General features: G+C 42.1%; 1 protein-coding gene across 1 annotated transcript in view; it reads left to right on the forward strand.

The window, feature by feature from the left end:
* MED13 (mediator complex subunit 13) overlaps window positions 1–18,567 on the forward strand; it is an 83,510-nt gene extending 64,943 nt beyond the window's left edge. Inside the window, exons 17-30 of the mRNA XM_066575097.1 lie at window positions 681–848; window positions 2,164–2,387; window positions 2,798–2,987; window positions 4,258–4,672; window positions 6,811–7,030; window positions 7,339–7,530; window positions 7,663–7,886; window positions 8,021–8,163; window positions 8,820–8,978; window positions 10,224–10,400; window positions 10,633–10,787; window positions 13,817–13,990; window positions 16,551–16,651; window positions 16,800–18,567. Of these exons, the coding sequence (XP_066431194.1) occupies window positions 681–848; window positions 2,164–2,387; window positions 2,798–2,987; window positions 4,258–4,672; window positions 6,811–7,030; window positions 7,339–7,530; window positions 7,663–7,886; window positions 8,021–8,163; window positions 8,820–8,978; window positions 10,224–10,400; window positions 10,633–10,787; window positions 13,817–13,990; window positions 16,551–16,651; window positions 16,800–16,932 (2,675 nt within the window). The 3' untranslated portion in view covers window positions 16,933–18,567. The remainder of the gene's footprint in view (window positions 1–680; window positions 849–2,163; window positions 2,388–2,797; window positions 2,988–4,257; window positions 4,673–6,810; window positions 7,031–7,338; window positions 7,531–7,662; window positions 7,887–8,020; window positions 8,164–8,819; window positions 8,979–10,223; window positions 10,401–10,632; window positions 10,788–13,816; window positions 13,991–16,550; window positions 16,652–16,799) is intronic.
* Window positions 18,568–19,291: the final 724 nt, after the last annotated feature.

A 19,291-nucleotide genomic window follows, 5' to 3' on the forward strand; every position in this document is an offset into this window, starting at 1 on the left:
TCCTTTTGTTTGCCCCGACACTGTTTATAGGGACGTTACAGGCTGCTGCAGCCAATCCCACGCCTTAGTATTTGAGCAGTGAGGTCTGTGGTTTTGTTCAGCATTAGAGATGAGCGAACGTACTCGGTAAGGGCGATTTCGCAATCGAGCACCGCGATTTTTGAGTACTTCACTACTCGGGTGAAAAGTACTCGGGTGCGCTGTGGGTGAGCGGGGGGTTGCAGAGGGGAGAGGGAGAGAGAGAGAGAGAGCTCCCACCTGTTCCGCGCTGCTACCCCCCGCTCCACCACGCCACGCCCCACAGCGCCCCCGAGTACTTTTCACCCGAGTAGTGAAGTACTCGAAAATCGCGGTGCTCGATTGCGAAATCGGCCTTACCGAGTACGTTCACTCATCTCTGTTCAGCATACATTATAGGGTGCCACAGACTGTTGACACAGACCCAGTGTAGAGAACTGAGCTGAGGCGCTGCAGCTGCAGGGAGTCACAGTAGTGAGTAAACCTTTTTACTATTGTTTTACACTAAGGAGCAGGAATTCATTTTAATTTTAGTGTTTACTCAGACAACCCCTATAATTGTGAATAAATGAAACCTTGGCTTTATTTGTATGCGGCATTCTTGATGTCGAGGCATAGCTACAGTGTTGCTAATTTGCAAAAACCTTGTTTTTGAATTGCAGCAGTAGATTCCAGCAAGCAGTGTTCCCAAGACATCCTTCGGATGCTTCTTTCTTTGCAACCTGTTTTGCAAGATGCAGTTCAAAAGAAGCGAACTGTACGATCGTGGGGTGTACAAGGCCCTTTAACCTGGCAACAGTTTCACAAAATGGCTGGCCGTGGCTCCTATGGTGAGTAAAGTTCTTTTTATACTTTTTAGCCTAGGACTATAAACAGATTTTGCAGTGTGACCATTTCAGTTCATAGGAATATATTGTGTAGTAGATGCAGGGAGATTCAGAAAGAATGATGCAAAAGTAAAGCTGATTTCTTCATACTTGAATTGTCATTTAACAGGCAGAATGACGTGAAAACACAAGAACTCCTTTATGCTTTTAATGCACCCTTATTGATTTGGGTGCTGTTGGTGACACGGCACATGTAAAGTACATACAGTGGTGCCTCAGCTTGCAAGTTTTTTTGACTTGCGAGCAAAAACTTGGGGTACGAGCCTGCTAGCAAGTCAAAAAAAACTCGCAAACTGAGGCTCGGGGGGGGAGGGGGGGAATCTATACTCACCCGTCACTGGCGTTTCGTCCTTGTGATGGTCTGCGGCGCTGCTGCAGGCTGTCGCTCCCTCCTCCGACACAGCATTGCTTTTGGGATGCGGGGTTTGAATGCTATGCCTCCAGCAAGCTAAGCTTTGATTGGTTAACTCAGCACTACGTCAGCCCATGAAAGCTGGCACTGGGTTAACCAATCAGAGCTTTGCTGGAGGCAGGGCATTCAAGCCCCGCATCCAGAAAGCAATGCTCTGTCGGTGTGGAGGAGGAAGCGTCAGCCTGCAGCAGCGCCGCAGATCTTCGGGGAACACCCGCGGTAGGTGAGTATTGATTGTGTGGTTTTGTTTGTTTTTGTTTTTTTTTCTTGTTTTTTTTTCTCTTTTAACTTGCAGTTAGTTTCCCCATTGAAATGCATTAATGGCGTTTCAGTGCATTTCAATGGAAAAAAGTGCTTTGACATACGAGTTTTTGGGCTAAAGAGCTCCGTCTCGGAACAGATTAAACTCTTATGTCAAGGCACCACTGTAGTCCAATTCTGCCCAGATGTGTCCCTACAAATGCTCCGTTATCAATTCTAGTGCATTGGAGATGCATTGTTTTGTCTGCTGTCATTAAAGGTGCTCACAATGAACATCTGTAAGGTGCATCAATAACTTGAGTACTTCTCTTATCTCTTCGTGTTCTGGCTGTTGTATGTCAATTCATGTCTGAATAAATCAGCTTTACCTTTGCATCATTCTGTCTGAATCATCCTGTACTTAAAATTGTCAATAAAACAAAAAGCGCAAGTTGGATGTGCGTCCGTTGCTGGTGATGGTAGGCGCACAAGTTGTCCAACAGCTGACATAGCTGCTGTCATACAACAGTGTCTGTGTAAGCTGAACGCACCCCTCCTTGTAATACTTCTACTCCTGTTTTGACATCCGTTGTATTCTGACTTTAGGAACTGATGAATCCCCAGAACCACTGCCAATCCCCACATTTCTGGTTGGATATGATTATGACTTTCTGGTGCTCTCTCCCTTTGCCCTGCCTTACTGGGAAAGGCTGATGCTAGAACCGTATGGCTCTCAACGTGACATTGCCTATGTTGTGGTTTGCCCAGAAAATGAAGCACTTCTAAATGGAGCTAAGAGTTTCTTTCGGGATCTCACTGCAATGTATGAGGTAAGAATATCATTATTGCCACACTTCTGTATCTGAATATACATTGCATGCATCTGAATTGGCTGACTTCTGAAATCTCAATGCAGATGAATGGGACAGTCAAATGTGTGCAATAGGTCTGTTGCTTTATCCATACAAGTGAATTGCACAATAGCTCCATGTTTTGAATGGAAAACTGCTGAGTCTGCAGTCATAAATTATGGAAATGGCTTACAAGACTTATGACAAGCTGGGAAGAACGTCCTAAAAATTCAAATGTTTTGTCAGGTTTACTGATTGTGAAGCTGTTAAATTTCATTATCCACAATTGCTGCTTTTATATAACGATGAGCAGAAGAGTCACATAAAAATGTCTTCCGTTGTTTTGTAATCTTGTATTCCATAATCATTGTGTGCATTTTCCTTTTCAGTCTTGCAGACTTGGTCAGCATCGAGCAATATCCAAGCAATTAACAGATGGTATTATGCGAGTTGGGTCCACTGCAGCAAAAAAAGTTTCTGAGAAGTCTGTTGCTGAGTGGTTTTCTCAGGCAGCTAGCGGCAGCAATGAAGCCTTTTCCAAATTACGATTATATGCACAAGTGTGCAAATATGAACTAGGTAAGTTCTAGCTGAAAGTGGAACGGTTTTTAGATGGTTATTGGCCAGACTATTTTAACATCTCCATAATACCTGCAATCAAAAAACAGTCACGTTACAAGTCACTCCTGTCACTGCACTACACTAAAACCGGTTGGTTTCATGGCCATTACTGAGCAGTTTTCCTGATACTAATGTGATCAGCATCTTAGACAGCGAATGACGCATTCACTACATTTTGACTAGACACACAAAGAATTGAATTGGCCAAAGCAGGCAACTCTATTACTCTGTGGTGGAGAGGGATGATAAATGCCTCTAATAGGAAGTGATAGCAGAAAGTGTGTGTTGTTGTTGTTTTTTTATTATTTTTTTTCCCCCTAAGTTATATAAAGTGTGATGGATTATCTTAACATACTGAGGCTGCCTGCAAGGCCAGATTCCACATGTGGAAGCCTGCAGCAGAATCCAACTCTGACTGCAGCCGGCGACCCTGCGTACCTGTCACTTTTTCCTATTCACCTGTTCTGTGGATGGTCGCAGCGAGCTACTGTCGGACATGCACAGTATAGATTTTTTTTTCCCCCTGCGTCATCGCCTAGTGACCTGTCTGCAATGTTAATTGCGGAAGGGCCTCGGTTCAGGCGGCTTCCATTGACTTCACTGGAAGCCATCCATGCAAAAATAAAGCATGCTGTGATTTTATTTTATTTTTTTCCCCTCCTGCTTGTAGGAACTGCAATTGGTTTTCACAAGTGTGCAGGAAAAAGCAGTTTTCCATAGCATGCTATGGATGGTATTTGCTTAGGATCCGCTTTGCGATTGCCTGCAGCAAAAATCTGTTTGTGTAGGCGGCCTTACTTTAACCATAGGGCACAATTAAAGGGATATCTGGGACTTGACAATGACTTTTTCTCAGGATTGGCTGTCAGTAGTTTATTGGCAGAGATCCAGAGCAGCGGACCTCTGACAACCAGCTGTTTTCTGTGCCCACTGTCGTTGGGGATTGTATATGAAGCAGACAGCTCTGTCCATAGCGCAATGGCCTGGTTTGGTATTGAATTGAATGTAAGCTGTGCCCTCAATGGCAAACTGGACTGTCTGAAGTGCAACAGTCCACTTCGGTTAAGTTGTCAGCTCTGTCCACTGGTGATTGATCTGTGGGGATGCTGAGTGGTAGATCCTCACCAGTCAACTATTGGTGACTGATCCTGAGAGCAGGTCATTAATGGTAAAGTCCTAGAAAACCCCCTTTAACATTTCCTACCCTTTCCACTTTTTATCCCTATAGGGCCATATCTTGCTTCTCAACCACTGGATAGTTCTTTACTCTGCCAACCGAACCTTGCACCTCCTGCTAGTCAGGCTACTTCTACTCAGCCTCTTCCCACAAGTAACACTGGAAACCCCAGCACTCCGTCATCCATAACCCCAGCTCCACCAACTAACTCAACAACTCCAAGCAGTTCTCTGCCCTCTACAACCACACCAGGCCTTTCTGGCCCTGCAAATGGGACAAGCTCCTTACAAGGAAACAAAACCACCAGCTTTCCTCCTTATGGGAGCATGAACAACTCCACGAATTCGGTCCCAACACAAGTCAACTCTGTCCAGAACAACCAAGCAGGGCAGCAGCCACAGAACCTGCAGCAAACCACTGGAATGTCAAGTGAACAGTCTGCGGTAGCATCTGAGGTTACAGAAAGGTGAGAGAGGTGTCCAACACTGGTGCAGAAGTGAATTTGGGGAACTTCTGAATCTTTATGGTTTGTTTATGAATTCCCCCGTTACCATTTTTCAGAAAGTTTGTAATATTGTCGTGCCAATATATTGACAGTCCTGCTACATGGAGACTTGAGGAGGGAACCTATCATGGGAATTTCACTGTCCTTTTTATTTACTTCTCTCCATTAAAATCATTAAATTTTTGTGACTGTCGTTCAAACAATTTTTATATATTTTATATAATTTTTTCATATCGTTTTTAACCCCTCAGCGATGGGTTTGTTTTTATGCCCTTATGACCAACCAATTTTCATTAGTTTTCATCGTTGCATTCCAGGAGCCGTACCTTTTTTAATTTTTCCATTTATAGCTGTATGAGGGCTTGTTTTTTGCAGGACTAGTTGTATTTTCAAGGCATGATTTTGGGGTGTATATAATAGATTGTATTATTTGTAACTTTTATTAGGGGTATATGAAAAAGATTATCACGCTTTTTTGTGGGGGTGGGATTCATTTTTACAGCATTCGGCATGCAGTATAAATGTAACATTCTGCAGGTCAGCACGATTTCGGTGATGCTAAATTTATAACAAATTTTTTCTTTTCATTCCTTTTTTTCTGTGCGGTAAAAGCATTAAAAAGACTTTCTTTTGTGTCACTGCATTCTAAGCCATTAAATTTTATTTTTTTTGTTTTCCATTCAGAGGTCTGAGGTCTTGTTTTTTGGGAGATGAGCTCCAATCTTCAATTATCCCATTTTTAGGAACATGAGACATTTTGGCTTTTTTTTTTTTTTCCTCCACCTTTTTCTTCTGTTTTTCTGTATCTTAGAATTTGTTTTATTTCCCACCTTTTTTACCTGCTTTTGTCCCACTAGGGGACTTGAATTTCACCACTTTTCATTGTTCTTATAATACACTGCTATACTTCAGTGTAGCAATGTATTCTAAAGCCTATGAAGTTCAGCCAGGGACCAGTCCTCATAGGCCACTGTACCTGGCAGACCGGAGGCCATCTTCAAGCCTCCGGGTGCCATAGCAACCTATCAGGACCCCACAATCACATTGCAGAGATCCGATCGGTGACAGAGGGAGACTCCTCCCACTGTTGGCCTTTTGCATGCCACTATCCTATTGACTGCGACCTGTAAAGGGTTAAGCAGCGAGGATTAGTGGTTTCTCTGGTCCATACTGTTAGGCCTCTCTCACACATGCGTTGTGTTAAGAGCCGTGATTTAAATTACGGCGCTTTGCCTTGTTGCACTCTTCATTTATAAGGAGCGCTAAACACTCAAAAATAGAACAGACTCTGCTTCACTGCGCTGAAAAGTGCAGAGATCGAGAAGCTCCATTGAAAACAATGGAAGCCTCTGACAGGGTTTAGCACTGAAAGCTGAAAAGAACTTCTGTGTGAGAGAGGCCTTAGAGCAGGTGCTGGGCCGTCATCCAACAGCTGAGCACCTGCTCCTCCTGGCCATAAAAAGGCGTATGCATCAGAATAAGGCCCCTTAACAGCCGCTGTCAAAAGACACATGGGTGGTAGTTAAGGGGTTTAATTTCCAATTCTATTTTTTTCCTTGATATCAATAGGAATTTTCCAGGTTGTTTTGCATTAAAATATGTATAAATGCATGGCACCCCACATCGGTGAACCTGCGGGTTTTGTGAATCCTGGCATTCAGTGCCTCCCCCATTCAGCATATGTTGTCACAATGTGAGATCTTGCAGCTTTCATTAAGCAAGCACTGTCTGCACTTTACCGTAGCAGTCATCGATCGGTAACTGCTGTGTTATCACCCTTCTGTAGTTGGGTTAAAGTACAGATTTCAGTAATTCAGTGAAAGCTGTAAGATTTCGCGACAACACTGATCTCGCGCTGCGGCGATCTATGCTGCTAGTGAAGTGCTATGAATGGGGGGGTTTTGTGTTTTTGGAATTTTTTAATCCCCTTTCTATTTGAAGAAGAAAATATTTGGCGGTTTCTAAGTTTTTGTGATGCGTTCTTTAAAGTTACATGAAAAGAAATTAATATAAGTTGTGTTGGGACTTTCAAGTGACTCGCAGGTCTTGCTACTTCACATTGTGTAAAAACAGTCTTTTGTACCATCTGCTTTTTTTAGCACCATGGATCGCGATAAGGTTGGAGTTCCAACTGATGGAGAGTCTCATGCCATCACCTATCCACCAGCTGTTGTGGTTTACATTGTTGACCCTTTCACGTACGAAAATAAAGATGATGGCTCAAGTTCCTCCAGTATGTGGTCCTTGGGGCTTCTCCGCTGTTTCTTGGAAATGTTGCATATTCTTCCAACACACATCAGAAATACCGTTTCTGTGCAGGTATTTTGTTCCCTAATATCATTTTTTCAGTTTATAAAATTCTGACTATTTTCTTCTATGTGCAAGAGTACAATACAAATCTACGCACCAGCTACTGGAGCTGCGGCCAAGAACCAATCCCTGATTGTATTCAAATGTAAATGTTTCTGGAGTTTCTCAGATTGAAGTAGTGCTCCTGGCTCACATATTGTTGCTCTTTCAGTAATCTTTGTAGAAGACAACCTTTCCAGCATGCAAACAAACGTAAAATCACACTGACTACAAACATTGTACGCTGCAATATTTCAGTTGCCCGTTTCTCTTTTTAGATTGTTCCATGCCAATATCTTCTTCAACCAGTGAGACATGAGGATCGGCAGATTTATACTCAGCATTTGAAGTCCCTAGCTTTCTCTGTGTTTACCCAGTGCAGAAGACCACTTCCATGCTCTACAAATGTGAAAACTTTAACTGGCTTTGGGCCGGGTCTGGCCATTGAAAATGCTTTGAAAAGTCCAGAAGTAAGTTTAAAGACTATATATCGCCTATATTTACTATCTAATAGGTACATTGAGTAGTGAAACTGGGTCAGCTGAAATTATATTGCAAACTTGTCATTAATATGAAATTGTAACATCTTTTATTTTTCATAGAGGCCGGAATGTGTTAAACTGTATACACCACCATTTATTCTGGCTCCAGTCAAAGATAAGCAGACAGAGCTTGGTGAAACATTTGGAGAAGCTGGTCAAAAATACAATGTTCTCTTCCTCGGTTACTGCTTATCTCATGATCAAAAGTGGCTCTTGGCATCTTGCACAGATCTCTATGGAGAGCTCTTGGAAACCTGCATCATTAACATTGATGTGCCAAACCGGTAAGGAAATGGTATAAAAGGCTGTGGATGCTTTTTTTTTTTTTTTTTTTTTTTTTTGTTTTTCTTTTCTTTTCTGTATCTGCGTACTTGTTATCCAGTAGAGAATGTGAAACTTGTTTGGCCTTAAATTACAGAGCTCGGCGGAAAAAAGGTTCCGCTCGCCGCAGTGGTCTGCAGAAGCTATGGGAATGGTGCCAAGGACTTGTACAGATGAGCTCTTTACCATGGAGAGTTGTAATTGGCCGTCTGGGAAGAATAGGGCACGGAGAGCTGAAAGGTAAGTTTTGAAGTGGCATTAAACCTATGATACATGTTTCTCACTGTTAAAGGGGTTGTGTGGTTTCAACTGAAATATAAAGAATGGCTGGGCATGAGTTAAAATAATATGGGGCATCGCTAATGGACTCCTGCTGCTCCTTCCACATCCACTGCCACTTTAGTCAGGTGACTGCTACAGCTAATCGGAGGCTGCGGCATCACCTTCCGAAGTCTTGGTATCAGAGCTCATGTCCTGGGCGCCATGATGCCTTAGGCCACAGCAGTCACCTGACGTAGGCAGACATAGGCAGAGCATCGGGAGCCAGTTAGTGATGCCTGTGGGGACTGAAGGCAGGTGAATATGAATATGCATTTATTTTAAATCTCGCCCCGCCATTGCATATCTCTAGATTGGAAACCTTGCAGTCCCTTTTAAGGTAGTTGCTAGTGCAATTAGCTCAATTAGGTTGATGAGATTTCATACAACTATGCTGTTATAAGTGTTTATGGAAATTAAATTTATATCTCCTAAGGTAAAAAATTTGTTCACATAGTTTTCATAATTTTATTTTTTGCATTGAAGGTGCATGTAAATGGGTCACCCGCACTTATATATAAATATCACATTTTAAACTTTGTTTAATGTTACTGGATTATTTTATTCTTTATATACAGATTGGAGTGGTTTGTTGAGCCGTCGAAATTTGCAATCACTGAGCAAGAGGTTGAAGGATACGTGTCGAATGTGTGGAATATCTGCAGCCGATTCTCCCAGCATCCTTAGTGCTTGTTTGGTAGCCATGGAGCCACAGGGTTCATTTGTGATCATGCCAGGTATGTACGAAAAAACTGTTACCTTTTAGGGGCTTTAACCATTTTTGGATAAAATGGGTTGATGTGTGTGTTTAGTTTAGAGAAAAAAATTCCTGCTTGGTAAAGTCAGAATCTCATCATACAGAGAATCTAACCCAAACACTCCAGATGCCATAAGAATGTGTGATTTGCCGACAAGATAGTGAAAGCATGCAGACAATAGCCCTCAATTACCAAATTGTCTGATGGCCAGTAGCCACCAATCATTGTCTTTCTAGAGCAGTCTGGAAAGAAAAGATGAGCCCTGATGTGTTGCTGCAGGCAGCAATCCCAGTTTTTCCTTCAGTCCATGTTGATGTTCCTCATTCAGTTGTGCATACTGGTTTCCAGCTACGTACTGCTATAAAGGAGGCTTTACACAGGACAATTTCTTGCCAGAATAATAATAATAATAATAAACTTTATTTGTATAGCGCCAACATATTCCGCAGCGCTTGAATAGACACTTGAATTAGTCGCTACAGCCAGTTGTTATAATATGAATAATTGTGTGCTTTTACACAAAGCGATTGTTCACCGCTTCAATTTTGCAATTAGTGAAGAGCACGCCTCCCTGCAAAATTATTGGCTAGTTGTTGAAAGACAATCAATTGCCTGTTTACTCCAAACGAGAATTAATCAACCATTAACTATTTTTGGGTGAACTAAAATGAAGCTACTAGTGGACCATTTCCTTTTCACTTGTTGGCTGTGTTTTCATTGAACTATCGCTTAAATTTACTCTTGAGTGACTAATTGGACCACAGTTGTCCCACGTCAAGTCACCCTTACGGCTCACGCCCACGGCTATATGCATACAACGCTGCAGGTCTCCCTGTAGTGTTTTACACATTTTCCAGCCATTCGCTATGCCGGCAAAGACTGCTAATACCTAGGAATCGTATATGCGCAGTTTAACTTTTTTTTAATTCCCTGCTCTGTTCAGAATGGGGAGGTGTATGAAATCGCTGCCCATACACATATGGACAAGGTATCGTACAAAGCGCATTCAAGTGTCTAGAACTCACACTGTGTGCGTACTCGGAGAAATAATGCATACGGTTTTTTTTTTTGTTTGTTTGTTTTTCTACTATGTATTCCATGCGTATGAACTCTCTATTGAGCTGTATGTATGTGTTCAATCCGCAGTGCGATTGTATTTTACTTTAATATATGTTCTACTTTGAATATATATAATAAAGCTTTCTTTTTTATTTATTTTTTCAGATTCTGTCTCAACTGGTTCAGTTTTTGGACGTAGCACTACATTAACCATGCAAACGTCACAGCTAAACACGCCGCAGGACACATCCTGCACTCATATTCTGGTTTTCCCCACATCAGCGTTTGTGCAAGTGGCATCTGTAAATAACACCAACGAGAATATCTTCAGTACTAATAACGGTAAGTAGTTTGGTTTCTCTGACCTCCAATATGCATCTCCTGGTAAAGTACCGTACAAGCCTAGGTGCAATACAAATACTTATGTACACATCGGTAATCTGTATAGTTTCATATGGGCTTTATAATTGGCATACTTCATGCCTGCTGGTTCAACGCTTTCATTTGCTCATATTTATTGTAGCCAAAAAATGATTGCCTTATTCTTTTCTCCCACTCCCTTCCTGTATGGTAGATGGACCAGACGGCATGGGGATTTTTGATGTGCTTGATACACCTGAAGACTTGGATCCGGATCTTATTAACATTAATATTTTTCCTGCATCGCCCAGTGGATCCCCAGGCCATTCACCTGGATCTCATTACCCCCATGGAGGTGATGTTGGCAAGGTAAATCCCTTATACTGTTTGTAATACAATATTTAAGTTACTTTATTTTCATTTAAGGCCCCCTACACACGGGTGGAAACTCCGCGGTGGGTTTCCTGCAGAATTTCCACCCATGCCCGCTGCCATAGAACTGCATGCATGTACGCAATCATATGCACACAGCTGTGATTTGTGCGCGTGAAAACACACACTGAAAACAAATTGCAGCATGTTCACCCGGGAGCAGGTGAGCCGCAGGTCTCTGTAGTGGCCGCATCCAACTGGAAGAATTCTTGCAGCGGTATCTGACCTGGCCGTCTGCAGACGGCCTAACGTTAAAATAACAATTGTTGACTAATATCCAAAAGTAATTTGGGAAATGAACACAATGTTGATTAATCCTATCAGGATACTACATAAAAACCATCATATCTGGCTTTTGAAGCCCCTGTCAGTAAGATTTTTAATGCTATGACAAAGATGAAGGTGACCTCATATTTCATTGTAGCAATACAATACTGCCTTCTGGTCCTTGCAGCAGCTCTTTGACAGCCCCCTCATATGATGCTCCTATGGCATAATGGGGGACATTCATTTAGGCTTCTGGTGAGGAGAAAAATTTTTGCAAGTGAGAATTCGTGCAGAATTCTGCAATTTTTAGCTTTGTGCCACACTTGCCATTTTTAAGGGAAGAAAGTAGGCAGGGCTTGTTGAGGTGAGTGGTCACCCCAGTCTGACTCACTCATGTATAGTTTTATGCCATAAACTGGCATGAAATTATAACAAACTTACACCAGGTCAGGCCTGGCATAAATTTTTGGTGTAGACTCCACAGAAATGTCGACATGCATCTTTTATATATGAGGCGTCGTGGCCACCCCAGATTGCTAGTCATGCACACCAGGTTGACAAAAGTATTGAGACATGCATAGAAGGGGATGGAATTTTGATTTTATTTACATTTTTCAATAGTGTCAGGTTGTCATTGGCCTCAATGACTGCAGTAAACCCTCTAGGGTGCTTTCCACCAAATTCAAATACATGTGTGAAGGAATTTGCCTCCATTCCTCAAGGAGTGCTTCAGATAGTGATGCAGGGGCTGATGGGCATGTTGGGCGTGCACAGATATGGCATTCTGCTTCGTCCTATAAAGGCTCTATGGGATTGAGATATGGACTTTGGGCTGGCCAATAAAGTTTGCAGATGTTCTGCTCCTCAAACCAAACCTCAACACTGCGTGCTGGCTGACATGGTGCTCTGTCTTGTTGGTAGAGACACTGAGCTGTTAAGTAGTATTGCCACAGGGTAGGTAATACCACATTGTCCAAAATGCCTCTCTACCAATTAGTGTTGAGGGTGGGCGTCACTATAACCAATGGCCCTAGTCCTTAACAAAAAAAAAAAAAAAGCCACCCAGAACCGAACCTTCTCCAAACTTCACTGTTGGATCAATGAAGTCACGTAGAAACTGTTCTCCAGGCAACCACCATAACCAAATGCGGCCACCCAATTGGAAGATGGTGTGTTGTGATGTAGCTGTCCACAACACTTGCTTTCACTTATTTACAGTCCAAGAACGACGCTCCAAGCACCATTGAAGGCACTTTTGTGATTCACTGCTATGATGTTGGCCTTGTGTGCAGCCGCTCGTCCATGGTAACCCTTTGCGTGCAGTTCCCTATAGATGGTTCTGGTACTAATGGATATTTCATTGTCCTGTGAGACCTCCTGAGTGAGTGTTTAGGTGTACGATTTGTATGATCCTTTGCACCTCGTAAGAGGCTTCGTTGTCCACGCTCTATCCGTTTACAAGGTCTCCTTGAACATGGCTGCACCGCACACACCAGATGGTTTCCATTTCCAAATAACACTGCCAACAGTAGACCCTAAAAGATCAAAGTCCCGTACTGATCAGTTGCTCAGGCGACATCCCACCACCAGACCCCATTGGAAGTCTGTCAACTCGACACCTCATGGCATCCTGATGGTTTCTGTGCTGGGATGCACCTGTGTGATACTCTGCTTTTATATCATGATCGCACATCCGATTTGTGTATTCCCTTTGTCTGACAGCACAGGACTGGTGGGGGCTCAATTCTTTGGTCAACATGGTGTATAATTTATGCCAGAAACTGGCGTAAATTATACCAGAAATGTATGCCAGGTCGGACCATGGATACATTTCAGTATAAATGGCACAGCGGGGCTGAGATGCATCTAATTTGTGATGGGTCATGCACATATCCTCTGCCCAGGGAAATCCTCTTTTGAAATGTTGGCCTTAAAGGGGTTGTCCCGCGCCGAAACGGGTTTTTTATTTTTTCAACCCCCCCCCCCGTTCGGCGCGAGACAACCCCGATGCAGGGACGTACAGAAAGCTTACCGGAGCGCTTACCTTAATCCCCGCGCTCCGGTGACTTCTATACTTACCTGTGAAGATGGCCGCCGGAATCCTCTTCCTCCGTGGACCGCAGCTCTTCTGTGCGGTCCATTGCCGATTCCAGCCTCCTGATTGGCTGGAATCGGCACGTGACGGGGCGGAGCTACACGGAGCCGGCATCCTGCACGAAAGGCTCCATAGAAGAAAGCAGAAGACCCGGACTGCGCAAGCGCGGCTAATTTGGCCATCGGAGGGCGAAAATTAGTCGGCACCATGGAGACGAGGACGCCAGCAACGGAGCAGGTAAGTAAAAAACTTTTTATAACTTCTGTATGGCTCATAATTAATGCACAATCTACATTACAAAGTGCATTAATATGGCCATACAGAAGTGTATAGACCCACTTGCTGCCGCGGGACAACCCCTTTAATAAATGTTCCCCCATTGTCTAAATGGGACAGCCTGCTTAAGGAAGTTATTTAGAACTTAGTACTTTATCGTAATATGTGGAGATGGCACGGATAAGTCTAAGCGAATTATTTCATACTTCAGGTTTAGGTGAAGTAATGTTTGCTAACTCCATTGTCAGTCTTTTCTCTGTTGTAATTAATATAAATGTGGGAAAGTGTTTCAACCATTTTTGCTTTATTGGCTTCTTTCATCCTCTAGGGTCAAGGAACGGATCGACTACTGTCTACAGAATCTCATGATGAAGTGACCAACATCTTACAACAACCCTTGGCACTAGGTTACTTTGTTTCAACTGCCAAAGCAGGTCCATTGCCTGACTGGTTTTGGTCAGCATGCCCTCAAGCACAAAATCAGTGCCCACTGTTTCTTAAGGTAAATGCCTGTCAGACCGGTGATCTTTTACATATACATCAGCTTTTCATTCTAAACTTATTAAACTGACTGGGCTATATATTGGAATATGAAATCAGCTGATTTTTAGTGATATCAGCACACTTACATTCTGAATTTCTGAGCATCTATATTCATGTGAGTAAGCTGCAAAATTTTTGTGGTCATTTTAACCCTTTCGCTAAACTAATAGCTAAAGTAATTTAAAACGATGTAGGGACACTATAATACGCTCAATCTTTTAATCTCATCATATGTTATATATGTATGTGTGCGTACAGAACTGCATAAACTACAGCAGCACAAATTCTAGCCTTGAGTTGTAGAGATAGGGAAAAAAATTGATTTAAAGGAGTGGTCAGCCTTATTTAATGTTTTATCTGAGACTACCTCTGTGTAAAAATAAGAAACCAGCTTCTCCCGTCTTCCTGCTGTGTCCAGCAATGCAACTCCATGCCTCCTCTCTGATGTATTGTTTACAGGCTGCTGCAGCCTGTACATAATGTGTGTCAGGGGAGACCAGGAGTTGCTGTGTTGGACATGGAGAGATGCGAGTAATAAGCTTTTCTTTTTTTTGTGTGTGTTTTTTTTTTTTTTTTTTGGCTCCTCCCAGCAGCGGAAGACTGCCTGCACAGGGGTCTATTATAGTAAGCAATTTACAACTCTATGTGGCTCTCTCCACCTGCTGGAATGAAGTGTAAGGCTGGGTTCACACAGGGCCGATTCGCCGCGGAAATTCCGCCCGGAATTTCACCGCGGCTAATCCCGGGATTAGCCAGCCTTGTGGACGAGATTTCTGAGAACTCTTGTCCACACAGGACGGCGAATCTGTCGCGGCAGAAGCCGGCGCTGTGCCGTGGATTCGCTGGCCGCAGCATGTCCATTTATTTATTTATTTTTTTAATTGCGCTGCGGTATGGAAGCGCCGCCCGCAACAGAAAAGCGAGTGGCCAGGCCGCTTCAAAACCTGCGGCTAAGTGCCACAGGTTTTGAAGCAGCGCTTTACTGGCAGAAATCTCACGTTTTTTCGCTGTGGCCAAACCGTGAAATTTGCGCTGGGATTCCGGTGTGTGAGAACCCAGCCTTAAGTAGCTAAAACAGGTGAGGGGGATCAGCTCTCAGGTGAGCGCTGCAGCCCCCTCCTAGTAATCAGCAGGGGTTTCAACAGCAGGATCCCACTGATCAATACTTTTCACATGTCTCTATGACCTGTCAGAAGTTAGTTGAAAGTTTAATTACTCTTTATAGTGGCTGAACCCTCATCAGTCATATGTGGCTTGAAAGACACCTATTGGATTGTAAAAGCACCACCCACTGCTTTTATGTAACTTAGTCACATTTTTGCAGAAAATAACTGACTAAGTGTTACAGTACATCTTGCTCAAATCAGATCTATTCTTAAAGTGATCCTCTGGTTTCAGGACAAAATTCTGTCCCAGGATCAGACGGAGTATATTGCCTGTGATTTATTTATTTATTTTTTTTTTTCTGTCTCTTTGATCCACTTGTTCCGGCACATTTTTCCTATGATTTATGCCAGACACTGGCGTAAATTGCTGAAATCTACAGCAGCTGGCATAGAATTTAGATTTGCCGCATCTGTAGATGCAACAAATCTAATAAGAGGTTTGCGTCTCAATACATTTGGCACACTTCATTTTAGCCCTGACTTGACTTGAACTCTCTATATATAAAACGCTGGTCAAAGTAAATATGCCCCTATGTTTGAAAAATTCAGTAGATAGTTTAGACTTCTTTCAGACTGTAGGATGTACCAGCTGAGAAACACCCAGGTTTAGACATTAGAAAATAGGATAAAAACTAATTCTAATTACAACTTCTCTGGCGATCTAAAGAAGTCAATGGTTTAGATTTAAGTAGATTTGGATAGCTGCAGTGACCGTATAGTAATCTCGCCCCCTCTGTGACCCCGGTGGTAACAGTGCCCCTAGTACCTCTAGTGGGGTAGTAAACCCTGCCAAGAAATACTTTTTAAAAAATGTCTTTCTCTGCGTAGCTCTTGTCTGGGCGTCGCTGACACAGGCTCTGACTTCTGACACTTCCTCCCCATGTCTGTTACTGCACTTCCTGTATGTCAGAGACTGTGATACTCAGTGACGCACGATCAGAAGTGTGATCTATAACTGATCATGGAAGCAGTCAGAGGGGCCTGCAATGCTGGTCCCTTCTGATGTCGGACCAAAAGGCGCGCACACTTTTTAGAAAGGTGTTTTTTGGGGGTGTTTATTTCGGTGTATATATGTTCCCGCATGGAACATTTGCAGCATTTACAGTAGCAGCAGAGAAGGGGAGATTTTCAAAAATCTTTGATATTTTATTCTAGAGTCTAGACGATTATTCTATTCAGCAAAAATGGTATATTGATGCTTACCAGTCTGACAGTACAAGGAGGGAGTGAATGGATGTATATAGTGTAATGTGACGCTAACAGAGTCCAAGTCTTCAATTGCAGAGTCTTGTGGTATACAGTGTGCTACTGAATATCTACATAAATTGTGATTACTTCACATTTTTGTTCTAGGCCTCTCTGCACCTTCATGTGCCTTCAGTGCAATCAGATGAGTTGCTGCATAGCAAACACTCGCACCCACTGGATTCAAATCAGACTTCAGATGTCCTCAGGTATGGAGCTGCTGCTATGAATTGAGCACCCATCACTTTTAGTTGGGCTGATGTATGAACCGGAGACAAGCTAGTTAAATCCTTTAGTCCCATTTAATGTAAAGAACACTTTGAAATGATGCCTTTTGTTTTTTGCTCTACCTTCTAGGTTTGTTTTGGAACAGTATAACGCCCTCTCCTGGCTAACCTGTGATCCTGCAACTCAAGACAGGCGTTCGTGTCTGCCGGTCCATTTTGTGGTGCTGAACCAGTTATATAACTTTATCATGAATCTGCTGTGATATTCATCAGGAAAGCTGTAAAGAACAAGAAGATTTTACTTGCATTGCAGGACTTGGAAATCCTTTTTGTTTTCTCAGAAGCCACTCTCTGTTCTCGATGAGCAGCATTTCCACCGGTCTGCATATCCAATCTTGCTATATTTTACTAGAATGGGCACTTTGGATTTTTGCTTTTGAAGCCACAGTCTCATTGCACATGCTCCATCATCTCCAGGCTCAGTATTTGCTGTAAGATCTCTACCTGCTGGCATCAAGTGATTTGGGAAAGCTTGGCGATGCCCTATACTAACAATAAGGCGTTTTCAGCTTTGACTTTTGAAACATCCTAAAGATGTTTGTGTGGATTCTAAAACCTACTATCAATATACAGAAAATGCCTGCATCTCTTATTTATTGTAAGTTTTTAAATGTGTAAATTGTCTTATATTTCTTAACCTCTTTTATAAAAAACAAACATTTTTCCTAGAAGGTTTATACCGCCTTCTTGCTTTAAAGCAATTGGTTTAAAATCTATGTACTCGTCTTAATTAAAAGTTGCAGTAGGTTGCTTTTAGAGTATTATTTTTTGTAAGTGGGTGGGAGACATTAAAAACTTTGTATTGTTTGATGTACAGTTTAAAGGGTGGGTAGGAAGGGTAATGTCCATGCCATTGTGTGTGGGGGATTTACAGCTAAGCTGTAGCAGCAGAGTACATGTACAGTAATGATCTACACTGTGTTTATACATTTTAAAAAGGTACCTGGTCTTCAACTTTTATTTTACTAGTCGCACCTCAGCAAACCTAATGGCAATATCTCATTGACTATTGGAGGTGGATTAACCTGTAGTGACAAATAAAAGTGCTCAGTTTTGTTTTTTTTGTAATTTTGGTTCAGGGCTTTGACTGATTTTTGTTAATTTGTTGCTACAAACAGCATTATTACTTTCTATTTATAAGAGCTCCTATAGCCCTTCCCCCAAATTTAGTTTTCCCCTTTTTTCCCCATTTGTGATGGCTGGTTAACGTTGAACGCAAATGGGTAGAACTGATGACTGTGTCATTTAATCTGTTAAAGCCAGCCTGGCGTATGCCACGTTGAAGTAGACGCCGTCATCCTGAGATTCCACATGTGGTGTTATGGTGCAGTGTATATAGACTAACACTGGTTGGTTGATGGGGTTCCTAATTTTTCTTGCTCATCTGTATTATCTTGAAAGCTTCCTCTATTTACACAGTACCTGGAAATAATTGAATTGTATTCAGAGAAACCTCACTTTTTTAAGTTTGTAAATACAGAGTATTTACCTTTAACGCTCATATAGTTACATGGAGGAATCCAGTATGCATTTTGCGTATGTGTGTATATATATACATAGATATATATATATATAATTATAAATATTTAAGAAGAGAGAAATTTTGTTTAACACTTGGTGACAAAAGCTTTCAGACATTCTTTCAAAACCGTGCAATCAAAAAGTATTTTACTTCAGAAATCTCTATATTTTTATTTTTGTTTGTTTCCTAAAGGTAATTTGAATACCTCAGGAAATAAGTTGGCATTTCTCTTACTTGGTTAAGATTTCTGTGGGATAAAGATGTTTTCTGATGTGTTGGAAATTTTCAATCTGTAATTAAATCAGTCATATTTTTATTCATTTTGTATGTCGTGCTTGCTGTCATTTACCCTCTACCTGGAAACTACCCAAACAACATGAACGGCCGAGAGGAAAGACTGGAAGGGTTGGGGGGGGGGTTGCCTTGTGTATGATTTACAGTCAAATGCTACTAAGCTGGCATCATGAAGTTGCATGTCTTTCTGGAGAATCTCTAACCTTGTTATAAGTATTTAATTTACTCTGTCCGTGTTTGTTTATGGTGTGGTTTTATTTTTCCCTTTTCCTTATGGCCCAGACTGCTATAATGATCTATTTTTGTGAAGTAGAAAACTAAGGAGCCAATTTCCCCATCTATAGTGGTCTTTGACAGTAGTTTGGGGCTCCACAGAATGGCCCCTGTAGGCCGCACACAGTAATGGCCTCTCTTTAGTGTCACCACGTGGTAGAAATCCTCCCACTAAGGGCACCTATACACTTGAAATCAGTTTGTCCTATCTTTTTGTGTTTTTTCCTTTTTTTTTTTTTTTTAAGCTCCCATGTTTCCTTATGGGGCCTCCTTTTATCACAATGCACAAACTTGCGATTTATGTTTTTTTTGTTTTTTGCTTTTTTAAACAAACTCCTATTGACTATCGCACGAGAAAATCGCAGGCGGCAGCGTGTGAGATTCTTCAGAAAAAAATATCGCTACCTCGCGTGAACAAAAACTCATTTTGCCATTATTTTTTTGCTGCAAAATCATGATCGCGAGTGTGAAGG

The sequence above is a fragment of the Eleutherodactylus coqui genome, chromosome 1 (assembly GCF_035609145.1).
Source record: "Eleutherodactylus coqui strain aEleCoq1 chromosome 1, aEleCoq1.hap1, whole genome shotgun sequence".
NCBI lineage: Eukaryota > Metazoa > Chordata > Amphibia > Anura > Eleutherodactylidae > Eleutherodactylus > Eleutherodactylus coqui.